Source organism: Hylobates moloch, unplaced genomic scaffold (assembly GCF_009828535.3).
Source record: "Hylobates moloch isolate HMO894 unplaced genomic scaffold, HMol_V3 SCAFFOLD_33, whole genome shotgun sequence".
Classification (NCBI taxonomy): Eukaryota; Metazoa; Chordata; class Mammalia; order Primates; family Hylobatidae; genus Hylobates; species Hylobates moloch.
This window is the reverse complement of record NW_026652308.1, coordinates 413,823-429,402: the sequence shown is the minus strand read 5'-3', so window position 1 is coordinate 429,402 and position 15,580 is coordinate 413,823. Positions and strand designations below refer to the sequence as shown.

Sequence of the window (15,580 nt, the reverse complement as noted above, 5' to 3'; positions counted from 1 at the left end):
CCTCACTGTGGGTCTTGCTCCCCTGGTACTTTCTATGCCTAATAATTTTTGTCAGATGCCAGATGTAACATCTACCTTGTTGGGTGCTGGATATTTTTGTATTCCCGTAAGTATTCTGGAGCTTTGTTATGAGTTGCAGGTTATTTGGAAGCAGTTTCCTTTCTCAGGTCTTGCTGTTAAGATTCGTTAGGTAGAACCAGAGCAGTGCTCAGTCAAGGGAATGATTGCCCACCCCCAAGGTAAAGAGCCTCATTGCACTCTACCCAATTGCATTAGTCTGTTTTGCAGGAATACCTGAGGCTGGGTAATTTATGGAGAAAAGAGTTTTATTTGGCGCACAGTTCCGCAGGCTGTACAAGCATAGCACCAGCATCTGGTTGGCTTCTGGAGAGGCCTCAGGAAGCTTTTACTCATGGTGGAAGGCGAAGTGGGAGTAGGCGTCCCATGGCAAGAGAGGGAGCAAGAGAGAGAGGAGGAGGTGCCAGCCTCTTTTAAAGCACCAGCTCTCACATGAACTCAGAGAACTCACTCATTATCACAAGGACAGCACCAAGCCATTTATGAGGGATCTGCCCAAATACCTCGCACTACAACATTGGAGGTCACATTTCAACATGAGATTTGGAGGGGACACATATCCAAACTGTATCACCATCTGGAGGTCTTTGGTGTGGCTGGTGAGAACAGGCACGATGCCAGTTCCTTGTGAGCACAGGGCACTGTTACCTTTAGTCTTTTCGGGTGGTTCTTTCCCTGGCCTTGGGTAGTTTCCCCACATGCACATCCTAAGCAGTATTCAGCTGTATACCTGGGAACCCTCTGTAGATCTTCAAACTTCTTGCTCTGCAGAACTGTCTTCTCTCATGCCATGTCCTGTGAACTCTGGCCACCTTGGTTCCCCATCCCTCACCTTGGGAAGCCAACTGGTGTCTTTCTGGGTTTCCTTCTTCCTGTGTCACAGCCTGAGGGCTATCTCATGATAGTAAGCAGGAGCCGTTAAAAGGCTCATTTCATTAGTGTCCATTCCTCAGGGATCACTGTGCTTCATGGCCTCATGTCTGGTGTCTTGAAAACCACTGTTCTATACGTTTTGTCTCTTTTGGCTGTTTCAGGCAGGAGGGTAAATCTAGTCTCTGTTCTTCCATTTTGACTGGAACTTGAAATTGCTCACTTCTTCCTCCCTCTTTCTTTCATTGAGGTGAAATTCATGTTACATAAAGGAACTATTTTAAAGCGAACAACTGAATGACCTTAGTGCATTTATACTATCGGGCAGCCAACACTTCTGTCTAGTTCCAAAACACTTTCATCACTCAGAGAAAACCCTATAACCATTAAATAATCCTTCCCCATTATTCCCTCTCCCCAGCCTCTGGCAACCACCAGTTTGCATTCTGTCTCTCTGGATTTGCCTAGACATTTCATATAGAAAGAATCATACAATATGTGACCTTTTGTGTCTGGCTTCTTTCACTTAGCATAATGTTTTCAAGGTTCATTCATCAGTACTCATTCCATCTTATGGCTAAATAATATTTCATTGTGTGGATATACCACATTTTGTTTATCCATTCATCTGCTGATGGACGTTTGAGTTGTTTCCATCTTTGGGCTATTGCGAATAATGCTGCAGTGAAGATTGGTATACAGGTACTTGACTACCTGTTTTCAGTTTTGGATATGGTGCCTAGGAGTGGAATTGTTAGTCATATTCTTTACGTTTTTAGGAAACACCAAAATGTTTCTACAATGGCTGAACCATTTTACATTCCTATCAGCAATGTATAAGAGTTGAAGGTTTTCCTTGTCTTTGCCAACACTTACTTCCTGGGTTTTTTTTTTTTTTTTTTTTTTAATGAATATCTCCATCTTGGTGGGTGTGAAGTAGTCTCATTGTGGGCTTGAATATGCATTTCCCTAATGATTAATGATATTGAGCATCTTTTCATTTTTTTTTGGCCATTTGTATATCTTCTTTGGAGAAATGTCTGTTCAAATCCTTTGCCTGCTTTTGAGTTGGGTTGTTTGTTTTTGTTGTTGAGTTTTACTAATTCTTTTTCTAATGGTATCATGAGCAGTTTACCATGGTCCAAGCTAAAAATTTTAATACTCTTCACATTGAGTTGGTTTTTAAGAGAATTTTATTAACTAGTCACTTACTTGTCGCATATTTAGGTTGATGGAGTTATTAATAACTTACAAAATAATTTCTGTGGCTCTTTTTCTCATGGGCTGGGTCCAGGAATATGGAAATGTTTATGGATCTTACCAGATTTTTCCTAAAGGGAGTGAGTTTGCAAAGCCATCAGTGATTTTTCAAGTGTGTACTTGTGTCACTGCACACTTGAGGCTTATTTCATAGGATGTATTTTGCTAATAAGTGTAAAATGACTCTTTGTTATTAATTTTTTTGATTCCTAATAATGTGAGCATTTGTCCTTGAGTCCATTTGTAAGTGTCCTTGAATATGAGTATATGAGGACGAGCCAAGTGGGTGGTGAAGAGAAGTGGATGGGAGTCTGGCTTCAGTCTTTCGACTAATCCTTGCATCTCTATTTCAGGCACCATCATGACTCCAAGCGGAGGAGATCCGATGAATTTAGGCCTCAAAATTACCACCAGCAGGATTTCCGACGAATGTCTGATCACCGCCCCCCTATGGGCTACCATGGCCAGGGACCCTCAGACCATTACCGCTCTTTCCACACAGATAAACTGGGGGAATATAAACAGCCTCTACCCCCATTGCACCCTGCAGTCTCAGATCCTCGCTCACCCCCTTCTCAGAAATCTCCTCACGATTCCAAGTCACCCCTGGATCATAGGTCTCCTTTGGAGAGATCGCTAGAACAGAAAAACAACCCAGATTATAACTGGAATGTTCGGAAAACATAAAGGACAGCTCGTAAAGGAGAGAGTAAGAGTCACCAAACACGTGGATATTTTTGGTCTGATCCTACAGTAGCCAGTTATCTAGACCAATAAGTGGAGTTTCGGACATGCTGCTGCTGTCAACTCACTGGCTGAAGGAGCACTTCAAGGAATGGGAGGCCTTTCACTGGGTCCAGCTCTGATTCGGGTCACCCCTCCTGCACTTTGGCACCCCATCCCATTCCAGCCTAGTTCTGGCCTCCCACTTTGACGGGCACTTGGAGGAGGAGCTGACTTTGTGTGTTCCAGTTTCACTGGGATGTGTTTCCCCAGTCAAGGAACAGGGGATCTTCAGAGTCATGAATGCTTTTTGCCAGGGTCAGTGTTCCCAGGACCTTAGTGCATGGTCAGGGCAGGAACTGGTGCATGGAGGCTGCTGGGACCTGATGTTACAGTGTGTGATTTGGTTGATTTGGTTCACTCTGACATGATGGATGCTGCTGATGGGGAGTGGCGAGTTGGGGCAAGCGGGTGGGGACAAGCATAGGACTTGAAGGGGAGCAGGTACGCCCCTCAAATGTGTTCTTGGGAGAAATGATACACTTGGCCTCATTATGTGAAACCTATGGGTGGGGTTGGGGTGGGGAAGTAGAGAGAGGGCAACAGCTTCCACAACTGCATCATCTCTGCCAACACTAATTTTTCCCACACTGTCTTTGTACATTTCAGAGGTTTGGTCTCCTGAGTGGGCCTCCTTTTCCCACTGTGCCAGGAAAAGTAGGTTGCTCTGGCTGACTTTTGAGTACTGTGAGTTAGGCAACATTGATGCCAGCATGGGTCTTACTTGACTGGGGAGTAGGCTGAGTGAGGGGTAGGGTGGGGTAGGTGGGGAGTAGTGTGGCCAGGGAACTGGAATCCCTGGTGGATTTCTGATTCCTGTGGTGAGAAGGAAAGCTACAGGACCTGGAGAAGGGGATGCAGAGGCAGGCCTGCTGACCAACTTGTTGCAATCACAAAGGTGGGGGTCCTGGTGCAGGCAGTGAACAGGCTTCTAATGTGGGGTTCAGTAGTGCCAGCAAGTGGGGGAAACTTTCAGTATTGGGCTAGGTCAACACTTCCTGCTGCATTTCCTTCCCTTTGCACAGCTTGAAGAAATAGATTGGACAGAATCACACATCATGTGGTGGGCAGATGGAAATAAGTACCTGTGGTGAACAAGTTTCTACTGTAGTTGGAGATCACTAGAATTGAATTCAGTTTCTCTTAGAATATAATCAGGTATAAACCTAAGTTAAACTCTCTCCCAAACAGGGAGCATCCAAAGACACACTGACTTGAGCTATAGATAGTAAAAATCGTACTAGAGTTGAACTGAGTTGGGTTTAGGAAGCAGGTTGGTTGCATCAGTTAAGCAGGCTCTTTTCAATTGACTGATGCTGGGGCCTTCAGTTTTATTCTCAGTATAGCTTGCTAGTATTGTTAGAGTATCCAAAGGCCTTTCTAGATGGAGACAGAATAACTGACTTGAACATACAGTGTGCCTGTAAGTGTCCAGGCTCAGAGCTGGTGAAAACCCTTCTGTTGGGCGTGTGCAGGGTTAAACTCCCTGAAGTAACTTGTGAGGACTTCAGTGCTTGCTGCTGTCCTGGGCAGCACCATGAATGCCTTTAGCAAGACATGCCGAGTTGGATCCCCCGAATGAAGCAGATGTAGCTGTGGTGTGACCCTTGCTCCCTGCTACACAGAGCATCGCAGCGCTGGCCTGTGTGGTTTCCAGATGAGGGTCTGGGTCCCGGAAGCTTGTGTTGAGAGCTCGGTAGACCCACCCCCCCTTACTGAACCCTCATAGTTCTTGGGGTTGTTCAGCCTGGACTTGTAGCATACATGTCCTGAAGCAAAGCTCTGGTGACTGCATGAGCCACCTGGCCACAGTCCTCCCATGGAGGGCCTGCTGTGACGCTCAGTGGAGAGGGCAGGGCATGTGTCTCCACTTAGGCCACACAGTGATAAGGAAACCACAGATGGAGCTTCTTGCTGATAATATTGACTCTAGCCCACGTTTGCCTTGCCCAAGCCAAAGAGGAAGGTTAGGTTGGCTTGTCAAGCCCTTGAGCGATGGGAGATGGGGTGGGAAGGAGATGAGCCCCTGCAGAGAGTTGGGTAGTGTCCTTCAGGAATGAAAGGAGGGGCAAAGGAGTCACCAGAGGCCCTGCATTTCCATCAGGGCTTCCACAGTCATCAGGGCTTCTCCCTTGAGTTGCTGATAGGAGATGTGAGTTATGCCCAAAGATGTCTCATCATGAGGAAAAAGAAACTTCCTTTTGTTCACATTCAGGACTCTTAGTGCCATATGAAGTAGCAAAAGGCAGTATCGGCCAGATCAGTGTTACATTGATGCTAAAATTACAGTGTCCCCATTAGACAACTATTTTAGGTGCTGGAGTATGTTTGAAGAGTGCGTTGGGAAAAAGGAAGCATTTCTTCATTGATTTAAATCAGTATGAATATTATATGCCTAAATAAAAAATTTGCACAGGTAAATTCTCTCACTTGTGAATGGGAGAAGCTGCCCCAGGAATCTATGAGGATGGCATTCCCTGGAGTCTGGCTTTGAAAGATTTTATTGTTGGTAGAAATAACGGGTTGAGGAAGAGGGAGTTAGCATCACCTAAAACCTGCACGTGAACAAGGGTTGACATGATACACTATGGCCTTTAGAAAAGGGCCAGGTGAAACCCCAAGCTAATCACTGCGGTCTTTCAGAGCCGGACAGACAGGTGCCAGCAGAGCCCGGGGCTCGCTCTCCTTTCAGTCATTCCTCAGCCCTTCGAAGGGAAGCCCAAACACTTTGCACGCTGTGCTGCAGACATTCTGGCCTGGTGTGTCTGAAAGTTGCATCAGTCCTCACGGTGCAAACACAGTTTATTTAGGAAGTCACACAATGACACTGAAATCCTACAGACCAAAATCCACTTGTCAGCAGGAGCAGCAGCCCAGGCCCAGCACCAGCGGTCTTCCGGCTCCTCTGAGGGCTGCCATGTTGGGCGAGGGGAGCCATGCCAAGGGTCCAGGCTGCTTTAGGCCACCTGTGCCCCACTCATCTGGGGACAGATGGTTTTTCTTTATTGTAAAATTGTGGACTTTTAAAACCTGTTGACTAAACAGTAATTAATTTATATTTGTGAAAAATGCCACTGTCCTAGTGATTTCTGATGTAAATAATGTTGTTTATATAGTATGTATTAAATTTTCCTACATTGTAAAACTGCTGTACTTTTGATTCTTGTATATTAAAAAGTGTTCCTGAGGATTTTTAGAATTGGGCTAACACGTTGCATTGCATTGTGGTGTGAGCTATGTGACTAGAGATACCTCCTTGTCTACCTTCCCTCGTTGGTTGCTGGGTCACATCCAGATTTTTTGACAGCTTGTGAAGTGGAGCCTTTTAAAGTTGCATTTCCCGCCATCCGGTACCAGTTTGCATTGTTGCGTACCAGCCTTAACACCACAGATACCTAAGCTATTCCTGAGTTTGCCGTCGCTGAGGTGAATGGCTCCCTGGCGGAGCAACTCCAGGCCGTGGCCCACAGCTCTGCACTTGAGGGAGGACTGGAGTTGCCGAAACCGGTAGTTAATTCCCGTGGGTTAGTCCTGCCTGGGAGGATCCAGGGAGACCTAGGGGGGCCACCCCTTCTATCTTGAAGGAAATAACACTGTGTCTGCCAGCCTGTAGCCTTGAGGGTAATTTAACAGATGGGGTCTGGGGGATGCCATTTTATAACGGAAACACTGACACAAACATTAGCTTTAGCATTCTGGCCCAGGGGCAGGCCCAGCTCTGGTGCAGCCCAGACAGAGGAAGGGTGGCACAGCCTGCGGGCAGAGATCTCTGTCTGAATAGGGGTTGAAGTTTGCCCAGATCCACGATTTTCACTAATGTTTTGGTGACTTTGAGACGAAACTAAATCCCTGTGAAGCTCTTAAATCTTGATACCAAATAAGCCATGTGTCTACTCAGAGCTGAGCCGTCAACTCCTGTGACTCTGCTCTGTCAGCCCAGGGGACTTGGATGCAGGGGCCCTTGCCAGTCCTGGCCCGTGCTGGGGCGGGAGGCTGGGATTTTTAGTTCACGTAGTTCTTGAAAAAGACGAAGAAAAGCTGAGGGCTCTTGGTGCCCATAAAGAAACAACTCACAATCATGTTGTAACTCATGACTCAGCTGGAACAATCTGGGGAAACTTTAAGAACAAGTACTGCAATAATCAGCTTATTATGATTTACAATAGCCACAAGGCTTCGAAACTGCCAGCTGCCAAAATGCCTGCCTTTTACTGGAAGTGGCCGGCCCAGGGCCCCTGCCTCCTCCCTCCTCCCTGGCGGGGCCTCGCATGCCTGGCATCACGGCAAGCCCTCCTCAATTAGCGCCAACAGAAAGGTCACTTATTGAAACCCAAGTCCCTGCAGTTTGCCAGACCAGAGTCAGCTCCAGATTCCAACCTGTGGCTTTTAAAGGAGCAGGACCAGCTCTGATGTAAGGCTTTGCCTTAACTGAAGCCCCCTGCACCAGTCCTTTCTGTCATATCTTATGGGACCCATTTGGTATCCCAGCCTACCTCAAATTTGTTCTGATCAGTGAGGGGGTGGGGAGGAGAAGGTGCAGCCGGATTCAATGAAAGCTCCATCCTGCAGAAACCTGGGTACTAATTGAGGAGCTGCCCCCGCTGCTGCTGGTGGGACCCTCCCCCAGGCTCGACGTCTTGGGGATGTTCTGGTCAGTTCTGCCGACGTGTGATGTGGTGGATGACAATGTGCTCAGGCCACCTGGTTTTGCGCTGAGCCTCCTGCTGTCTGGCTTTGTGTGGGAACGTGGACCAGTCCATGGCCTAAAGGCTTCTTACCTCGAAGGTGGGCAGAACAATATCCACTTACGGAACATCACACGTGACCTTTCTCTAAATTTCCTTAGTGACCTAAGAAGGAATTGTTGCTAAAACACAGGCCCTGTTAACCACAGGCACTGTGGTGGCCCTCGGGGTGTTGGGGGGCTGTAAAGGGACTTCCCGAGTCAGCGCATTGCCCCCATGTAGTCCCACCCCATGTTCAGCTGGGTGATCACCTTGCATCTTCACCTGCAAATGAAGGAGGCCGCTTCTTGGGTTCATGTGGTTTTTAAGTGAGAGTGTGCACAGTGGAAAAGGAAAAGGTTTGTAACCCTAAGGGCTACGTGGAAGAGACCGCATTCAGTCCTTGGCTGGGGAGTGGGTGGGGAGGGTTGAGTCAGAGGGCAGCTGGATGGGTTGAGGGAGACCAAGGACAGAGCTTGCCCGGCCTGGAGGGCAGGCCCGGTCAGCACCGGGCCCAGCACCTCCCACTCCAGAGACTGCAAGACAAGCGAGCTGCCCTCTTGGAGCCCCACTGGCCAGGGCTTCTGGAAAGCCGCAGCTTGCTGTGCGGGGAGACTAAACCCCAGCAGGAAGGCCCAGCAGGGACCAGAACCCCCAGGAGCTCAAGTCTCATGGGGGAGACACTGCTGGAACCAGACAGTTATGGGAGAGGACGTTTTCCCTGAACCAGGTCTCAAGCCCCTCCCGTGGGCTGGTTCTGCTCCAGGAGCTGGACCCGCGCAGTGAACCAGGAGGATAAGGCCCCTGGTCCCTTGGAGTTGATATTCTAGCTGGGGTAGGGGTTGGGGGCAGGCCCTAGAGAAGCAAACACAATAAGAGGACAAACGTCACATGAGTGCCAGGGAGAAAACAGCCAGAGGTAGAGGGACAGGGTCGTGAAAATCCTGGATCTGGGCAAACTTCAACCTCTACTCAGACGGCCAAGCCCTGGCGATGAGGATGGGCGGTCAGGAAGGCACGTGGGCCAGCGGGAGGGTGCCGGGCATGGCTGGACAGACTGGATTTGAACGTTGGCTCCGTCCATTACCAGCTGGTGTTGCGGAGCACATTCTCTGTCTAACTCCAAGCCTCCACTACAAATAGATACTGACAGCTTCTCACCGGGCTGGGCAGGGACAAGTGAGGTCCCTGAGGTGCACGTCAGGGGGCATCGGCAGCTGTCATGATCAAAGGGTGGCACTGGGGCCTGTGCTGTGTTTGGGATCAGCTCCCACTCTCTGAAGCCTAGACTGAGGGCCCCTGAGCGAATGTGGTTCTAGAACCATCCTGCAGAGGGCAGCAGATTTCCACAAACAGCCTGCCCGGCACCCAACACCGAAACCCAACCCGGGGAAGGTTCCGGGCTCTTCCCTTGCCCCGGTGGTTCTCTCCGCTTGGAGCCCGCAACAGAGCCCCTCCACACCCCAGGAGATATGGAGCCACGTGGTATCCGCAGGAAGGGAGACGGGGGACGGGGAAGAGAGGGGCAGAGGCTGCAGGGAGAGGCAGCCTCACTGCTCTCCATGAGCAGGGGACGCGAGGGGACAAGTTGCCCTGTCCCCGGCCTCCTTCATCCCTACGTACCTCCAGCCCTTGTGCAGGGACGCACAGGGTCCCGCTCCGCAGTCCAGCCTCTCCTTCCTCCCACCTGGGAGGGACGACTGTAGGGACCGTTCTGAGGCACAAGGCGCCCCCAGCATCACCGGCTGCTCTCGGTGACCTTCACCTTAATGTCCAAGCGCCCTGGTTTGGGTCTGGGGCCCTCTGTGACCTGCCCCTGCTGGCCACGCGTACCTTCTTGAGTCTCCTCACTGCAACCAGCCCCAGCTGCTCTCTCGGCCTCAGGTGGAGGCGGCCAGCTCCGCCTCTAGGGCGTGGTCCGTTTCTTCCTCCTCCATCACCTCCATCTGCCTGCCGAACACCTGGTGGTCTTCAAGAATCAATTCCGGCCAACTCTGGCTCTGCTTGTTCCCATCTCCATTCCTGCTGGTGTCTTCCCTGTTCCCACAGATGCCGTCAGAGCCCCTGGTGCACTCTGGCGCCCCCACCTGACCGAGGCTTCCTCGGGAAGCCCAGGTTCTGTTCCTCTCCAGCTCCGCCTCCTGCATCGACAGGTGCAGGGGGCTGGGAAACTGTTCCAGGGTGAACGCAGTACCAGGTCCTCTAGGCTCATTCCTCGTTGTCCCTGGGTGCCCTGGTCCCTGGCTGAACAGTGGCCTGGAGGCAGCTACTGCACTTGGAGCCTTCTCTGGTGGGTGCCCAGAGAGGGGCCAAAGGGGGTGCTACCTTCCCTGGGGGCTGAGCAGGCTGGGAGTTCATCCAGAATTCAGGTCCCTGCTCCCCAGGCTTCCCAGAACAGGGGGGATATTTAAAACAGGCAGGAGCCAGGTCCCAGCTTAGAGCGGCTCCCTAAGACTCCCTGCTGGGCCTGATGTTAACCCTTTTTCTGCCGGACTGTGGGAAGAGTCTGGGGACTTTCAGGGAGCTGAGCTGGAGTGGTGATGGGGCTTCAGGGGATTGGGGCAAGTAGTAAATAGGGGGAGTTTGCTAACATCCTGGTGTTATTTCAGTATTTTAGCATCTACATGGCTGTGCTGGACTCATGGGCTCATGGCTCCAGCTGCCTAGGATCAGGCCCAGGCTCTCTGTACTGCGGGGAGGTAGGGAGGTGGGAGGGTCTGGGCAGCAGCAGCAGAGTGTGGTGTCAAGTAACTCGCACAAGAAGGACTCAAGGCCCAGCGTGGAGACCCAGGGCCCTCACTGCAGACGGGCTGAGAGCATGGGCTCTGGAGACAGCTCACCTTCAAATTAGGTTGCATCCTGGCTGCTGTGACCTGGCCCAGGTGGTTAACCTTGCAGGGTCTCAGCGTCTGCACCTGTAATCCTGGGAGAACAGTGTTACTTCCCTGATGAGAGAACAGAGCCTGGCACATGCTAGCACCACGCGGGGTGAACCCTCAGTACTGTGTGGCCCTCAAGGCTATATGCATCCTCAGCGAGGCCCTGCTAATGCTTGGTGATCTGGCCCGAGGTGGAGCCCATATGCCTGCCCTCCCTGGACCAGGACAGGCTGGCAATGACACCTCTGTGGTCCCCCTGGCTTCATCTGGGGCCATCTCTTTCCACATTGTGCTAGGTCCTGCTGACCCGTACCACAGGGCCTCTTCGCCTTCTCCTCAGGACCCCATCCCACATCGCTCTGCCCCGATCCTGCAGTGCTTGTCGCCTCCTTCACTTTCTCTCTGAGCCCTGCTCTGACAGTGGAAGCAAATACTAATCAGATAAAAGAATCCCCACCCGATTGTACTGGTTTAGTTCTTCCCACACGTGGGACTACAGATACATGGTGAGGAGGATAGTTCTTAGAGGTCTCTGGAAGAATTTAAAAATTTTTACGTTTTCATTTCATTTTATTTATTATTATTAATTTTTGAGACAGGGTTTTTACTCCTGTCTCCCAGGCTGGAGTGCAGTGGCACGATCTTGACTCACTACGACCTCTGCTTCACAGGTTCAAGTGATTCTCCTGCCTCAGCCTCTTGTGTAGCTGGGATTACAGGTGCATGCCACCATGCCCGGCTAGTTTTTGTATTCTTAGTAGAGATGGGGTTTCACAATGTTGGCCAGGCTGGTCTCAGACTCCTGACCTCAAGTGATCTGCCCACCTTGGCCTCCAAAAGTGCTGAGATTACAGGCATGAGCCACGTGCGCCGCCTATGTTTTCATTTTAATGAACATCTTTTAAAATCAATTTAAACACATCCTGGAGCATTCAGAAGAGAGGGAGGGAAAAGGGACCTACGACTTAGGATTGTATCAGTGCCAAGGGGTCAGTGCTGCTTGACCCCAGGCGGATGGGGGAAACACGCTGACAGGTGTCACAGGGCCTGAGTGGCAAGCAGAAGGGAGCCAAGTCACTGCTTGGCACCCAGGACAGGTGCTGAGCTCCGAAGAACCTGGGCCCTGGCGGCCGCTCCTTCCTCCCGTTAGACAGCCCATTTGGCGTCTGCAGAACATCATCCACTACTTTAAATGAATGCTGTTCATTTGAGTTTTATTGGTTTTGTAGTTTTGTTTAGCCTTAATTGGTAAATGTGTCTTGATTTTACAATTGAAAGGAGAAATAATTACAAAGAGTTTATACCTAGCCTTATGAAAAATAAAACTGACTCGAAGCAGCCCTGGAAAGCCTGGAGGAATATTGGCCCCTAGACAGTCTATACATTATAGGTGTTTGGGAACCCAGCTGTTGATGACCTAGACCTGTGGGTAAATGAGGCTGCCTATGAGATGGGCCTGCGGAAAGAAGCCACCTTCTACCGAGGCTTACTGGTCACCAGGCTCTGGGCCTGTTGCTTTGTTGCATTTTTTTCATTTAGTCTCCCGATAATCCTATGGAGTGGCCTTTATCTCATTTTTCAGCTGAGGATCCTGAGGCCCAGACACGTTAGGTAACTTGCCTAAGATCACAGAGCTGGGAATCGGTGGATCTGCTAAAACTTTATTCACGGCATATGTTAAAGACAGTAAGAAAGACTCTATTTAAGGTGGGGGGCAGTGTCGGACAGGGACGGCTGCAGCTGGGGAGAGAGATTGGGGTCCACTCTGAATACAGTACAAGCAAATGGGAATTGATGGTCAAGGAGCAGGGTGGGCTCAGTGGATGGAAAACCTCTTAAGAGGAAACACCTGGGGGGGATTCTGGCTAAATGAGCCTGATGGGATTCTTGCTGAAGGCAGGCCGGGTGATCAGACGCCCCCTGGAGGCAGTGGGGCATGAAGACTACGATCAGACAGGGAGGGCAATCAGATGTGGAGGGCGGAGGATTCCAGGAAGACCGATTTAGCAGGACTCTTGCTACAATCGGACAGAGACAAACACGGAAGCCCAAAGCCCAGGCCTAACTGGAAGGCTCAGGGCAGCCTGAGGAGAGATGGGTCAAGGCGGGAATCATTGTCAGAACTCAGATTCTAGCCCGACTCCGAAGGCCCAGCCTGTCACCGCCTCACGCAATGGCTTTCCCTGCGGTCTCCCAAGGGCCTCTGCACCAGTATGAGCTTATGTAGTTCTTCCCGCTGCCCAGTGATTAAGGCCTAGTCCTGCACCCAGTTTATAGCTAGGACAATGAGGCTCAGACACAGCCTGTGGCTCAAGGTGAGGGTCAGAGAACCTGCTGTGAGCTCCGTGAGGACCAGGGTGTGCCGCTTCCTTCTGCCACCTGCATCACCTTCCCTGATGGGCTGGTCACCGTGAAGGGCCCCCTCCCGCCACTGCACGTGTAACCCATGTGTTGTTACATATGTAAGTATGATTACACGTGTAATCACACATGTGACTCAGTTAGTGTCTGTCTCTCACCACTAGAGGTCAGTCCCGTGAGGGCGGGCACATTCATTCGAGCGATCACAGCTGTATTGCCAATATCAAGCATAGCCCTCCAGCTCATCACAGGGCCTCACAACATATTTGTTGAATGCCTGAATGTGCCCCCAAATCCAGACCACGACCAGCCACATCGGGGGTGGCCTACAGATGTTTGTGCCGGGAAGGAAGGGAAGACTCCTCCTGTTTTATGCAACCAACACCCACCCTGGGGCACTTGTCTTAAGGGATTAACCTGAGATCATTAGCAAAGAAAGGGAAGGTCAAGTCCACTCAAGAAGGCGGTTGCCGGAGTTTTCCTGCTCTATCCTGGGGAGGGACCCCTGGCCCCGCAGACCTGGTCCCTGGTGGCCCAGGCCCCAGCCTTGACCTGAGGGCCACTCAGCGGCCCTGCTCATCAAACCGCTCTGATGGAGCCTGCCGGCACTTTGAGCCCCTCCTCAGTCAGCCTCCCAGTGGGGGCCTGGCCCCACTCTCTGCTCACCCCAGAACCAGAGCCCTGGTTTGACTCCGCCCCTGCTGTGGGGCTCACGATCATGCCTTGAACACAGGCTGCTTGTGCCCCCTGGAGCACCCCGCCCCAGCTCATTCTCTGCCCTGAAGCAAGGAGTCGGTGGGTGCAGTGAGCGGTGGGGTGGACGCGTGCTCTCCTACCAGACCCTGGTTGTAACCTGGAGCAGGTCAGTTGGCTTCTTTTAGCGTCTGTAAACTAGGGCAATATCTGCTTTCTAGGGTTTTTGTGAAATTTGACAAAGCAATGCAGGACTCACGGGTAGGTTCAAATGCAGGACTTGTTTCTATTTCCCAAGGAGGTAGATGTGGTGTCCAGAGGATGACAAAGATGGCAGCTCACCATGCACGTGGACCAGAGCTCACTCCATGGCCGGGGCGAGCTGGGCAGTGGGTGACTGGCAGGAAATGGTCAGCTGGGAGGAACAGTGCCCTCGAGGTGGTCAGTAACGGGAGGGCCGAAGAGAACAGTGGCCAGTTACTAAGAGCACACCGTGGGCCGGCCGCCATGCTTCATGCATTGCATTTCATCTTCAGGACCACCACGTGAGGGAGGTGGAGTCACTGTTCCCTCACAGCTGAGACAGCTGAGGCTGCAAAACAAGGAAAACCCACCCTTTTCTCGCAGCCAGTAGGTGACAGAGCTGGGAGCCTGGATCGGCTCTGGTTCTGGAGCCCGGGCCCTTCCTTCTGTCCGGGTGTCTCTGTGCCCATGCCACAGTCCATCCCTGGCCATCCAGGCCCATGAAACACAAGTTCCGCCCCCAGGCCAGGGCGTGATGGGGTAGGGTGGGGCTGGTCCAGTGGACAGAGCTCTTGCATCGTTTCCTTGAGGAGGTGCTTTGGGGACTGCTGCTTCCCACATTGCCAACTGCCTTACGTCCTTTACAGTCCTGCGGTCAGCATGTCCCCCTCGCCCCGAGCCAGCTCACCAGGGTAATAAACTGCCACAAGCCCCTTCTCTTTAACAGTTGACGCTGGCCTTGTTGCACAAATGGAGCTCAGAGTGAGCTCAAAACCAATTCCCCAGACAGTGTCTGAACACATCTTTGTTCTTCCCCAGGTAGATCTGTTTGGCCAGACACATTCTGCTTTGGCTAAACGGCCTGGAGAGGGCTCCAATTCCTGCTGGGGAGAGCTGAGGGAGCAGGTTTGAGTTCAAATGTGGAAGAATCCAAGTGCCGTCTCAGGGTCACCCTGAGCAAGGATAGGGTGATGCCAGGCGACATGAATGTTTTGGCCTTGGGATCTGGGCTGCCTGGGATCACAGCCCTCATTCCGGAAACACCGCTACCACTACGAGCATGCCTTGCACACAGGCTGCCTGTAGCAGTCTATTAATTCAGACCATCCTGCTAGGACTTTCTAGTTTCTGTTCCTTTGCCTTCAGGGTTCTGGTACTAACACCATGTCTATATCTTAGGGAGGGAAGGATTAAAAAGTCGAAATGTTGAAAAGCCCTGCAGGATGGGGAAGGTGGCTAAGGAAAGCTGTTGAAAACAGGGTTGGGGGCCTTGGCTGTGCCGATTCAGAAGGTGGTGGCTTCTCAGGGGACAACGGGAACTTCCACGGAATGAGGTCTGTAGACTCCTGATTAGAGGGTTTGGGGGGCAGGGTCTTCCCATTACACCAAGCTTCTTTCCATTGTTTCAAGGGTTTGGTAAGTAAGGCCAGTCAGACCAAAGAGATGTGATTTCTGGACCATACCTGAGATTTGCACGCAGGAAAGTTCAGTCCCTTCCCTTGTGTGTCTTGTCTGCTGGGAGACACAGGTATGCGAGGGTGGAGGGTGGACTGTTTCTTCAAGACGCCCTCTCCCCAGTTCTGGTTGGTCAGCCTGGGACTATGTCAGGGCAGGGGTGGCCTGGCATGCAGGAGCTGCCCCATGGACATTGCCTTAATGAATGAAACGGTTAATTTTTTTTTTTTTTTT

At 51.3% G+C, this 15,580-nt stretch overlaps 1 protein-coding gene across 4 annotated transcripts in view; it reads left to right on the top strand.

The window, feature by feature from the left end:
• LOC116463326 (chromodomain-helicase-DNA-binding protein 2) overlaps positions 1–6,231 on the top strand; it is a 146,675-nt gene extending 140,444 nt beyond the window's left edge. For all 4 annotated transcript variants that reach the window (XM_058434586.1, XM_058434587.1, XM_058434585.1 and 1 more), the window contains one exon: positions 2,562–6,231. In XM_058434586.1, the coding sequence (XP_058290569.1) occupies positions 2,562–2,895 (334 nt within the window). In that variant the 3' untranslated portion in view covers positions 2,896–6,231. The remainder of the gene's footprint in view (positions 1–2,561) is intronic.
• The last annotated feature ends 9,349 nt before the right edge of the window (positions 6,232–15,580 follow it).